This window comes from Oenanthe melanoleuca, chromosome 1A (genome assembly GCF_029582105.1).
Source record: "Oenanthe melanoleuca isolate GR-GAL-2019-014 chromosome 1A, OMel1.0, whole genome shotgun sequence".
NCBI lineage: Eukaryota > Metazoa > Chordata > Aves > Passeriformes > Muscicapidae > Oenanthe > Oenanthe melanoleuca.
Genome location: NC_079334.1, coordinates 65,895,173 through 65,906,358, shown reverse-complemented (window position 1 = coordinate 65,906,358; position 11,186 = coordinate 65,895,173). Strand labels below are relative to the sequence as shown.

Genomic DNA, 11,186 nt, shown 5'->3' with positions numbered 1-11,186 from the left:
TGGCACTAATGACCTCCCCAGAAGAGGGGATTCCCAAGCCAGGGAACAACACAGTTCCCTCCTGTGTTGTAAACTGGACCTATGTGGGAAGCAGGCCAGCTCCCATGACTTTATTTTCTCATAACATTTACTGCTGTTTCTAAAGCCATCCCTCAGAGTCATATGACAGGATAAGATTTGCAACTTCTCTGGTTTTGTAGCTAAACACAAGCTCCTACCCTGCAAAATCAGGGAGGGAAATTTCACTGTGTGACCCCAGTGCTCCCTAAAGTTGGCCTCAAATGTATTGAAAAGAAAGAGAAAATGAAACCTGCCCTGTGAGGAGGAGGCTTAGAGGGAGGTGGCAACAGAGGAGAAAAAAAAGAGATTTGAGGCTGCAGTTTGAGAACCTATCCCCATCAGCAGACCCAAAATGCCACCAGGACTACCCCCAGCCCTCTAAACCCTGCTGGGATCCTCTCCAGCCTGGTATCCCAAACCCTGCTGTGACCTCCCAAACCCAGCACCCCCATCCCTGCTGGAGCCCCTCAAGCTGGCACCCCAATCCTGACCAGTATCCCTACAAACCCTCCCCAGTCATGCATCCCAAACTTTGTGAGGACCTCTCCAGGCAGCCCAAGCCCTGCTGGGACTTCCACATCCCAGCACCTGAAACACTTTGGGGACTCTCTCAGTCCAGCACCTCAAATCCCACCAGGCCCCCCATCCCACCAGGACTCCCCCAGCCCAGCCCTCCAAACCTCAGCACAATTTCACCAATCCAGCACCCCAGTTCCTCCAGGATTTCACATCCTCATCTCCACAATCATCCCCACCTCTATCTCTGTCCTCATCTGCATCCATAACCCTGTCCCCATCACAGTCTCTGCCTGCAGCTCCATCCTGATTCCCCTCTTCATCTCCTTCCCCATCCCCATCTCCAACCTCATCTACATCCACATCCTCATCTCCATCTCTCTCCATCTCAGGCCCACCTGTTTCCATCTTCATCCTCATTGCACCCCCACCTCTCACCCCTTCCACATCCTCATCTCCATGCCTCTCTCTGTCTGCCAGTTCCCATTGCATCCCCATCTCCAACCTCTCCCACATCCCAATCTCCACCTCTGTCCCCATCCTTGTCCCCTTCCCCATCCCTGTCCTGATCCTCATCGCCATCCTGAACTCAATTCCATCCCCATTTCCATCTTCAGCCCCATCCCTCTGTCTCTGTCTCTGTCTCTCTCTGTCCCCTTTGTATCCCCATCCCTGTCCTGATCCTCATCCCTGTCCCAAACCCACCCCATTTCCATCTCCATCTCCATCCCCATGCCTATCTCTATCTCTATCTCTATCTCTATCTCTATCTCTATCTCTATCTCTATCTCTATCTCTATCTCTATCTCTATCTATCTCTATCTCTATCTCTATCTCTATCTCTCCTTTGTATCTTCATCTCCAACTTCTTCCACATCCCAGTCTCTGACTGTCCCCATCCTCGTCCCCTTCCCCATCCTTATCCCAAGCTCAACTCCATTTCCATTCCTATCCCCATCTCCATCTTCATCCCCATCCCTCTGTCTGTCCTCTGACCCCTTTGTACTCTCATCTCCAACTTCTTTCACATCCCAATCTTCACCTCTGTCCCATCCTTGTCTCCTTCCCCATCCCTGTCCTGATCCTCATCCTCATCTCGAAGTCAACTCCATTTCCACCCCCATCTCCATCTCCATCTCCATCCCTCTGTCTCTGTCTCTCTGTCGCCTCTGTATCTCCACTCCGACATTTTCCACATCCCCATCCCTGGTCCCCATCCCTGTCTTGATCCTCATCCCCATCCTCTGTCTCTGTCTCTCTGTCCCCTCCGTATCCTCATCTCCAACTTTTTCCCCATCCCGGGCTCTGTCCCTTCTCCCTCTCCCCCTTCCCGTTCCCATCCCGGTCCCGGTGCGGTCCCTCCCCTCCGCCCCGCCCCGGGTGCTGCTGCGGGCGGGGCGGGCCGGGGGCGGTTCGGGGCCGCCTTTGTGCGGCGGGGCCGGCCTGTCCCGTCCCTATCCCCATCCCCGTTCCCCTTGTCTGCCCGCTTGGTACCGCGCTATCCCATCCCGATCGCAGCGCTCCCAGCGCATCCCGCCCCATGGCGCACGGCTGCGGCAGCGGAGCGCTGCTGGGGCGCTTCGGGGTGCTGCTGCAGGCGCTGCTGGCTCTCTGCGCCTTCAGCACCCTCATGCGTGAGTACCGGGGAGCCCGGGGATCCCCGCCGCTCGGGGTGGGTGCCGTTCGCTCCCACAAACCCCGAGTTTTGCTCCGAGTCCCGCCGGCTTTGGGAGGGAGGGACGCGCTGGGGATGCTCCCGAGCCGGCGGTTGCAGCGCCAGATGCTCCTTCTTAAAAAATCCCTAATCTGATGGTAATGACGCTCCGCGGAACGCGCGGCTGTAATCTTGTGTGAGCCATTGCTCAGTCACTTAGAAAATTTTAATGAAGTGAAAAAAAACCACCGAAACTATTGGTGTAACCCCGCGAGTTGCCGGGGAGGAGCTGAGAACGGGGCGGGTGTCCGACGCGGCGCTGTGTGCTAGGGGGATTTAATTGCTCTGTGATACTGTTGTGTTTAATTTTCGCTTCGGCTGAGCGAAGTTTTAGGGCTTGAGCGGCTGGGCAAGGAGTTACAGAGAGAACGTGTTTTGCTAGTCTGGGAAGGGGTGGTGGTTGGGAGAAATCAGTTCGGGAGTGAGGAAAAATCACCCGGGGTGTGATTTCCAGGTCCAGAGAGAACTGCCTCTAGTTACACTGTAGAAAATCAGAGTGGATATTTGGAAAAACTTCCCCAGCAGGGGAAGGCATTGGGACAGGCTGCCCAGGGCAGTGGTGGAGTCACCGAACCGGGAGGGATTTAAAAGACGCGAATGTGGCACTTAGGACCAAGTGTGGTTTACTGGAGGGCTTGGCAGTGCTGGGTTAATGATTGGACTTGATGATATCAGAGGTCTTTTCCAACCTCACTGGTTCTGCTATCCTGTGAAAAGGTGGGGAACACCGAGGCAAAAGATTTACTGTTGTTTGTGCTGCAGCTGTGATTGCTCAGAGCAATGTGTGTGTTGCTGCTCTTCAGGGTTAAGTGGTTTAGCACAAGTTGAATCAACATGCCAGAACTCGATCTGTTTTCCTTCTTTAAAAGCCTGTGGTGACAGTGAACCGAAACTTCCAAGTTTTCTGGCTAAGTAGCTGCAGATTTTGAGGTTCTCTTGCCCCCCTCTGCCTTTTGGAAACCACTTTCAAAGGCTCCAGCTCTGTGGTTAGCACCCGGCTGCCAGAGAAAACTGCAGCAAGTTCTTCCAGCGATAACTGATACTTTCTTCCAGCTGCAGCAGCCCAATTGCAACATGCCGCTGCTTGCGTTTCGCCAAATATTGACAGTAAAAATAGTAGTGGTTTCTTTTTCTGTTCCCCCTAGTGATGCGTGCATAGGGGTTAATTATCCCATAAACTCCGTGGGGTGTCCCATAAAATCAAAGGTGATGGTAAAGCATGTTGGAGTACCTCTGTGGATACATAGATAGAAAATCAACCCCGGGCTAACTGCTGGTGCAAGGGCTATTATTTCTGTGACTATTACAACCTCCTAGTTAATGAAGAGAAACTGAAAGCTGATCCTGTGTGGTTTTGCTGGGGAGGAACTGCTGGCTGGGACCCCAAGGGCAGATGTGTTTACAGCCCTGGGATCCCAAGCACAGCACCTCCTGTGGCTGCAGCGGGGCTGGTGGTCCCTGATGCACCCCAGCTGGTCCTTGTCTGCCCCAGTCACACACTTCTTGGATCTGCTGGAGGGGCTGTTTGTGTGCTGGCTCCTACCCCCCTGTGCCTGTGATGGGCTCACCAACAGCTTTGTGCTGGGCAGCAACTTGCAGTTTTTGGGTTTTTGTGGCACGTTCAGCTGGCAGCCTTCTGGGAAGGAGAAGGAGTGTCTGGGAGGTGTGGAAGCCTCTGGAGTTCAGACAAAGAACTTCCTGGGAGCTTTGGTTGCATCTTCATTGCATCCAGCCAGGCAGTCCCAGCTGGGTGACTACATCGTGTAGATTGAGGGTGTTGCTGTTGTTGGAGTCAGCCCTTCAATACCTCTTTCCTTCAGTTTCTGTTGGGTTTATTACTGTGATTTCTGCTTTGCTGGGATGTTGCAGGCCATGGGGTAATAAGTGGAAACAAGGTCCATGAGAGTGGTGAGGCCCTGGAACAGGTTGCTCAGAGAAGTTGTGGATGCCCCATCCCTGGAAGTGTCCAAGGCCAGGTTGGATGGGGCTTAGAACAACCTGGGACAGTGGAAGGTGTCTCTGCCCATGGCAGAGGCTTAAAACTGGATGTTCTTTAAGGTCCCTTCTGACCCAAAACCATGTTACAGAATTCCTGTCCAAATCCAAACCAATGCCTTTTCCATTCCTTCTACATTAAAGTACCAGCTCAGCTATAGGAACACCTGGATTTGAATAGATAAGATTTCCAAATTGTGCAGGAACTCTTCAGAGCTGTTGAAAACATGTAGAGGAACTCAGACTAACAATAAAGTGGGATTCTACAAAGTTTTGCAGGGATGTGCTCAGAGTACCCCTCCAGAATGGCCCCAAGCATGGCCATTGCAGGGAGGATAAGTGTGTTTTTATCAGAGCAATTTGTGTCATTGAGTTTGTATTTCTTGGGGCTGTGGAATGATTCTCTCCAGCCAACCTGGTAGGAAAACCTGATGGAGGAGGAAATTAGTCTTGAATGATTGAGTGAGATGGTTGCTCCCCACTGCAGTGGATTTTGTGAAATGTGAAAACAGGACCCAGAAGTAAATGATGCCCAGCCTTGGCAGGGAGTCAGGACAGCTGTTTAGTGGGGTTTTATAATTCTGTCAACTCCCATGAGCAGTAGAGGTCGCAGTTCATTCCAGCCTACAAACACTTCCTTTTCCAGCAAGGCCTTTAAGGTTGTAGTCAATCCTAAACCCAGTATGACCAGGGCTTGCTCTGGCTGCAGCTTTGTCCCATTTGGGAGTCAAGTGGCAAAGAGGTGCTGCCCTTTCCACCTGCCTGGGGTGGCTTTGGGGACACTGTGGCTGTAAGGACAGTCCTAGAGCTGAGACACAGACCCTGGAAAGCAGAGGCAGTGGAGCCCAGCAGCTGTGTGCCTGTGGCAATCTGGATTCCTGTGCAAGAACGTCCCCTCAGGGAGGCTGTGACCCTGAGGAGTGGGGATAATTGTGCAATCCCATCTGAAACAGTTTGTAATGCTTTTCCTTGAGCATCACTCAGCTGAGTGGAGAAAGCTCCTTGCAGTTCTCTCAGCTGCAGGGGCTGGGTGTGCTTTTGAGAGCTGAGTCCCTGCACTTGCTGCTATTAATTGAAAACTTTTTTCTTCTTTTGAGGAAGAGTTCTAGACCAGCAAAAGTTGTCCAGGTTTGCACAGGGGACAGCAAAACTCTTTGAAATGAGAGAATATCTTTTGTACAAATCACATCCATAACCTTCTTTGTGAATTAACTGGAGTGCAGGAGAAATGGATTTGGGGAGTTGAAGAATTTTTGTTTTCATTGTGAATGGAAAAAGTTTTCCCTGGAGCTGGTATACTCATTTTCTACTCTACCACAAATGGGATTGAGGACATGCACGAACATTTGTTTCTCTTCCAGCTTTTTCTTTTTCTGAAACTGTCTTGGCAGCCCTCTGAGCTGCTGAATGAGGTGCAGTAGCACTTGTGATGTTGGTATGAAAATAGATTTTGCTCTTGGAAAACACTCATAGTGCTAGGCAAGGAGAGTTGGACTGGACTGAGCTCCCACAACCCTGTGGAAAATCTGGTTTTCTGCTTTATTTTTGGAAATGCCTTGATCCTGCCTCATGTGAGTGTCCCTCTCTCCTCTTGCAGATGTCACTGCTGGACACATCTTCCAGCACATCTTGCCTTGAACTTAGGCTTAAGCAGGCAGAGTTGTTTGCCTGGTGCTGCTGTAGGATCCTGGTGCTGACCCCCAGGCAGGAGTTGGTGCTGGAGATGCTCTGTTAGCACCTGGGATGGTGTTTTAGGCACTGGTCCAGGCAGCTTGTCCTGAGGCAGAGCCACAAAATAGGAACTTACCAGATTTTCTATAAAAGAAATTGTATCTGTGTGGTAGAAAACAATTAAGAATTTCAGAAGTATCCCCTTGATCTGTGGTCTGTGTTTTCTTGATCCCTGGATTTTCCAGCTGAACTTTCAATGTTGATTTTTCTCCTGGATGGTGAAATGGGAGAGAGCATCGTCGTGTTGAGAAGTGTCTGAACTTTGAGAGGGACTCATAAAACCTATGGCACTCATCTCCACCAGATAAATCCAGCTTAACCCATCTTTTGTGACTTTCTGGGCATTGGTTTTAAACTGAAAGAGGATGGATTTAGATTAAATACAAGAAATTTTATTTTTTTTTTAATTTTTTTTTTTTTTACAACAGTGGTGCTGAAACACTTAAGGAGGTTGCCCAGTGAGATGATGGATGCTCTGTCCCTAAAAGCATTCAAGGTCAGGTTGGATGGGTCTCTGACCAACCTGGTCTGGTGGAAGGAACCTGTCCATGGCAGGAGGTTGGCATGAGATGGCCATCAAAGGATTCCAACACAAACCATCCTGTCATTCTGCCCCAGTGCCAAGTTCAGGATGGTTGCTGTGCATAGTTTGAAATGAAGTGCTGTTTCTGTGCTCCAAAAGTGTTCCAAGTGCTTTCTGGTTTGTGTTTTGGCTTTACACTGAAAATACCTCATAAAGGTGGGTGGAAGTGTGAGTCCATGTCAAGTAAAAGAAGAAATAAATGCTAGAACACTTGTTCTGTCCAGACTTCCATTCTGTTCTGAAATACATCTGCCCAAGACACAAAATCACTGCAGGCTTACCATGCCCAAGGCTCTGCTGACTTTCCTTGCTATCACACAAGTGCATAACTGTGATTTTAATTGTTCACACAGGAAAACATTCAAATTCCAACTTCACCCTGTAAATGCCTTTCCCTCTAGAGAAAAACAAAGGCACAGAGGTTAACTGTCTCTGGCAGTGTGCAGCCTGGGTCCTGGCTGATTTGCATGTAAGTTTGTGGGTTAAGAGCTGCTCATGGCAGGACTCTCAGCACGTTTCTCTTCTGCTTCAGTGCACCTGAAACTGGATGAGCTGGAGAGCACGTGCTGCACTCTGGGCTGGGGGGTCTGTGCAGCACACTCAGTGTGCTTCATTAGGCTGCACACAGCTTTGGATTGCAGCTGGTGATTGCTCTGACCTCTCCTTGGCCATGAGCTCTGAGCAGGGACTGGGGGCTCCTGGTTTCTGAGAGAACAAAGGGCTTGGGGAGGATGAGAAATGAGCTGGGGGAGTAGAGCTTTGTGAGCAGTCCACAGGCAGTGAGCACCTTGCACCTGGCTGAGTTGGTTCTGCAGAGTGTGGTGAGCAGTTGATGTTATGGGTGAATTAACACAACAAGGGACTGCTCAGGGAAATTAGTCTTTTATAATTATGAGGTGGAGCATGCAAAGCTTTAAGGAGTCTGTTAAATTTCCTGCTGTTTCTTTTTTTTTAACAGCATTTGTAAGAAAACTGTGGAGAGACTTTAATGATAAAAGTTGGGTTTGGATAAAATACTGTTTTTAATGCTAAAAGGAGTAGAAAGTAGATATCATTAAGGTTCCTTCCAACCCAAACCATCTGTGATTCTATGATATGATAACTGCTTGTGCATCACTTCATTCTTCAGGTGGTGTTCTCTTAATGATCTTGGATTTTATGGTTTTACTTTTATCTTTCCTTGTCCAAACTCCATTTCTCAAGGGACTGGCTTTCAATGTAGTGATGCTCTGTGTGGAGGGAGTCACAGCTGCCTCCTCCAGGATGCTCTGCATTGGAGTTGGAGCCCAGCCTCAGTCCAGGTGTCCTGTAGGACCTACTGTGTCAGCAAATAACATGTTCTGTTCTCAGTGTGCAAAGCATGACTGGTGCTTGTTATCTCACAGCTTTGGTTGGGGACCACCTGGCACTTGGCTAAAATAACAGCTTTAAAAATCTGTGTAAAATAAGACACAAAGGGTAGAGTTTTAAACTGAGAACCATGCCAGGGTCCTCTGTGGCCTTCACTGGGGCAGCTGGAGTCTCCAGCAGGATGAATGTTCCAGCTGAGGCTCCTGAACAGCCTGGTCTGGTGGAAGGTGTCCCTGCCCATGGCAGGGAGTTGGAACAAGATGTTTTTAAAGACCCTTCCAATCAAACCATTCTGTGATTCCATGAATACAATTTCAATTTCTGTTCCTTCCTCTGCCAGTTTTACTGGAGGTGCTTTCATTCTTTAACACTGGTACAAGGCTCTTTGGGAGGGAATGACTAAATACACCTAGTGCAGACCTGGAAATCAGCAGCAGTCTGTCACCAAACCACTGACAGCTGTTCTGAGGAGGGGAACCAGGGCTTTTTCTGCTCCCTGAATGGATGGGGGATAGAGGTTTCACACTTGTTGGCTGCTCTCTGCAAACAGTGGCTGCTGCTTCCTCCCATTGTGTCTGGACTCAGCTGTCTGAGTGGCTGCATGCTCAGGCTAAGAATAGTGCAGACCCCAGGGTTTTGGCTCTGTATCCTGCCTGGGGCTTGGAAAGAGCCTGGGAAAGGGTGTGTCCTGCAAAATAGGTTGAAATGTGTTATTGGTGACTGTACTGCTGAAAATAGCACAGAAGTTTGGCAGGGGAAGAGCTTCTGTTTCCTCCCTGGTACAGTAGCTCCTCTTTGGCACAGGCCAGAAATAAAGTCCTGGCCCTCTTGCTGGTGGGATATGACCCTGGAGATGGGATTTATAGCAGTTAATTTAGTCCCATCTTAAAAGCAGGTGGCAGTATCATCAGTTTGGGACATTTCAGACTTTTTTTTTGGTGGAACTTTCACAATTTAGGTGCATTAATGCATCTAAAAGTGCTTCTCATACCAGGTTCATTTAAAGTATCCATCCCCCAGGCCTGCTGCCAAGCTCAGTGGGGTCAGGCTTGGATCCCTGTAAATCAAATCCCAAAAATTCTGTCTGTTGAGTCAACACCTCCCTCCCAAACCTCAAATTCAGAATCCTGTGGTTGATTGCAGTAAGATTTGTCAGGGAGGTGGTCTGGCTCTCAGCCAAGCATGTCTAACCATATCCTAGGGAAATAAGTTTTCCCTTATAATTTTGTAGAAACCTGGTAGCCTGTTTGACCTGGTAGCCTGTTTGGCTGATCAGCAGCTGGTTGATGCTGCAGCTAATTCTGATTAAATCAGGGGTTTGTACCCTGTGCTGATGCACAAACCTGCAGCAGATCTGCCTGGATGCAGTGTGGGGTCAGTGGGGGATGCAGGGAGATGCTCCAGCACGGGTGAGGAGCAGCACAAGGGAATGGGGCTGTTGTTGCTACTGTCTTTTTCTTAATCAGTTATTATAATCAGAGAATTTGTTTAAAAGCAGAAGTGGGCTGTGGCAAGCTCTGGTAACTTCACAGCATTTGTCTTTGTCTAGGGCAGGCAAAGCTGTCTGTCCCCTTTCTACTGCATCAGGAGAACACCATAATGAATATTAACCTCTGTATTACCCTGGAAAAAGAGTGAGCACAGCTGCTGTTGTGCTTTTGTCTTCTAGCTTTCTGACTATTTCCAGATCTATGTTGAAAGACTCCAGCAAATCTTTTATTTCCTTTCAACATTTCACAGGTTCTCATTCAGATGTCAGCTTCCACCCAGCCTGGTGATTCTGGGATTTCAAGCATGTATGGTCTTTATTGTCCATGGCTGGAGAGGAAGGGCTGGGAAATATTTTGTTTCCTGCCCTACCCTCTCTCTGCCGTGGGCAGGGGATCTCTCAGATTGTCACTCATCTTCCTTCCCTTTTTGGTTCAGCTTCCCAGCTTTTTGTCTGCAGCAGCTGGAGCCAGGCAGGGCAGGGTGGGAGCAGGGCAGACCCTGCAGGAGGCAGCACCATCCTGTGGGGCTCTGCTCCTGTTCTGTGGGATGGACCTGGGTCTCCTTCCCCTGACTCTTAAAAAATCTCAGAATCACAGAAGGGTTGGAGCTCAGACATCACCCAGTTCCACCCATTCCATGGGCAGGGACACCCTCCCCTATGCCAGGGTGCTCCAAGCCCTGTCCAACCTAACTTGAACACTTCCAGGGATCCAGGGGCATCCACAACTTCTCTGGGCTCCCCACTCTCACAGGGATGCATTTCTTTCCAAGATGTGCAATAACTTTGCACATGGACAAAGCTGAGAGGGGAAGCAGCATTAAAATATCCAACACTGTGGTTGGGAGCACTGTTGGGAAGACAAATTCCTGGTGTCCTCTGGTACAGACCAGGTTCATTCCAGTCTCATTGTCAGTCTAATTCAGTGGGGGTTCTCTTCCATCTTGTGCAGCTCTGTGTGTGGTAAAATGCATTTCAAATTTGTTTCAGGTGTTTTTATGGAGTTTAATTTGGTTGTAGGTGCTAGAACTCAAATACGACTTTTCTTTTTTCTTGATGGCACTTTCCTTAAAGTAAACATTAAAGATGGACTGATCTGCCTGAGCCAGGGTACAAACCCACCTACAGCTGGTGGAAAACTGAGTGGCTGCAGTGAATGGAAACACATTTTGGGAAGAACAGAGGAGATTTTAGCCTTTCTCCAGACTTGATCCAGCTGAGCCTGTTCATGCCAGGGCTTGGCTCTGTGGTGTTTGGAAGAGGAGAGAGAAGCTTTCCAGCTGCTGCTCAGTCTCCAGAGCCCTGCTGTGCTCACTTAGCACAAAGTGCTGCTTCAGGGAGGGCTCCATCATCTCCTGGGGTCTTCAGAGACATGGTGCTGCTGCTCCTGTGTGGATTTAACATCCCCCCCAACCCCAGGTCACAGCTACCAAACAACTCTGCTCCCTGTTTAAGCTCTGGTAATCTTGGCTGCATTTCTGGTTTAATTTGGAGACAGCCTGCTGCAGCTCTGCACAGTAAATGCCCTATTAAGCAGTTAATTATTTCTCTATAATACTAGCTTTTATCTTTAATACAACAGTTTTACTGTCTCTGATAATTACACAGTCTCAGATAACTCTCTTAAATCTAATGAGGCATGACAAGCTGTGTTCAACAAGGCACCACACCATTAACTTCTTACCTCTTGCTTGTCATCTTATCACACTGAATTACTGCATTCCTAGCCTGAGTGGCTGTGGATACAC

General features: G+C 49.0%; 1 protein-coding gene across 1 annotated transcript in view; it reads left to right on the top strand.

The window, feature by feature from the left end:
• Positions 1 to 1,986: 1,986 nt before the first annotated feature.
• The window catches only part of LOC130264762 (store-operated calcium entry regulator STIMATE-like), a 29,403-nt gene continuing 20,203 nt past the window's right edge, over positions 1,987 to 11,186 (top strand). The window contains exon 1 of the mRNA XM_056513241.1: positions 1,987 to 2,210. Within this exon, the coding sequence (XP_056369216.1) occupies positions 2,117 to 2,210 (94 nt within the window). The 5' untranslated portion in view covers positions 1,987 to 2,116. The remainder of the gene's footprint in view (positions 2,211 to 11,186) is intronic.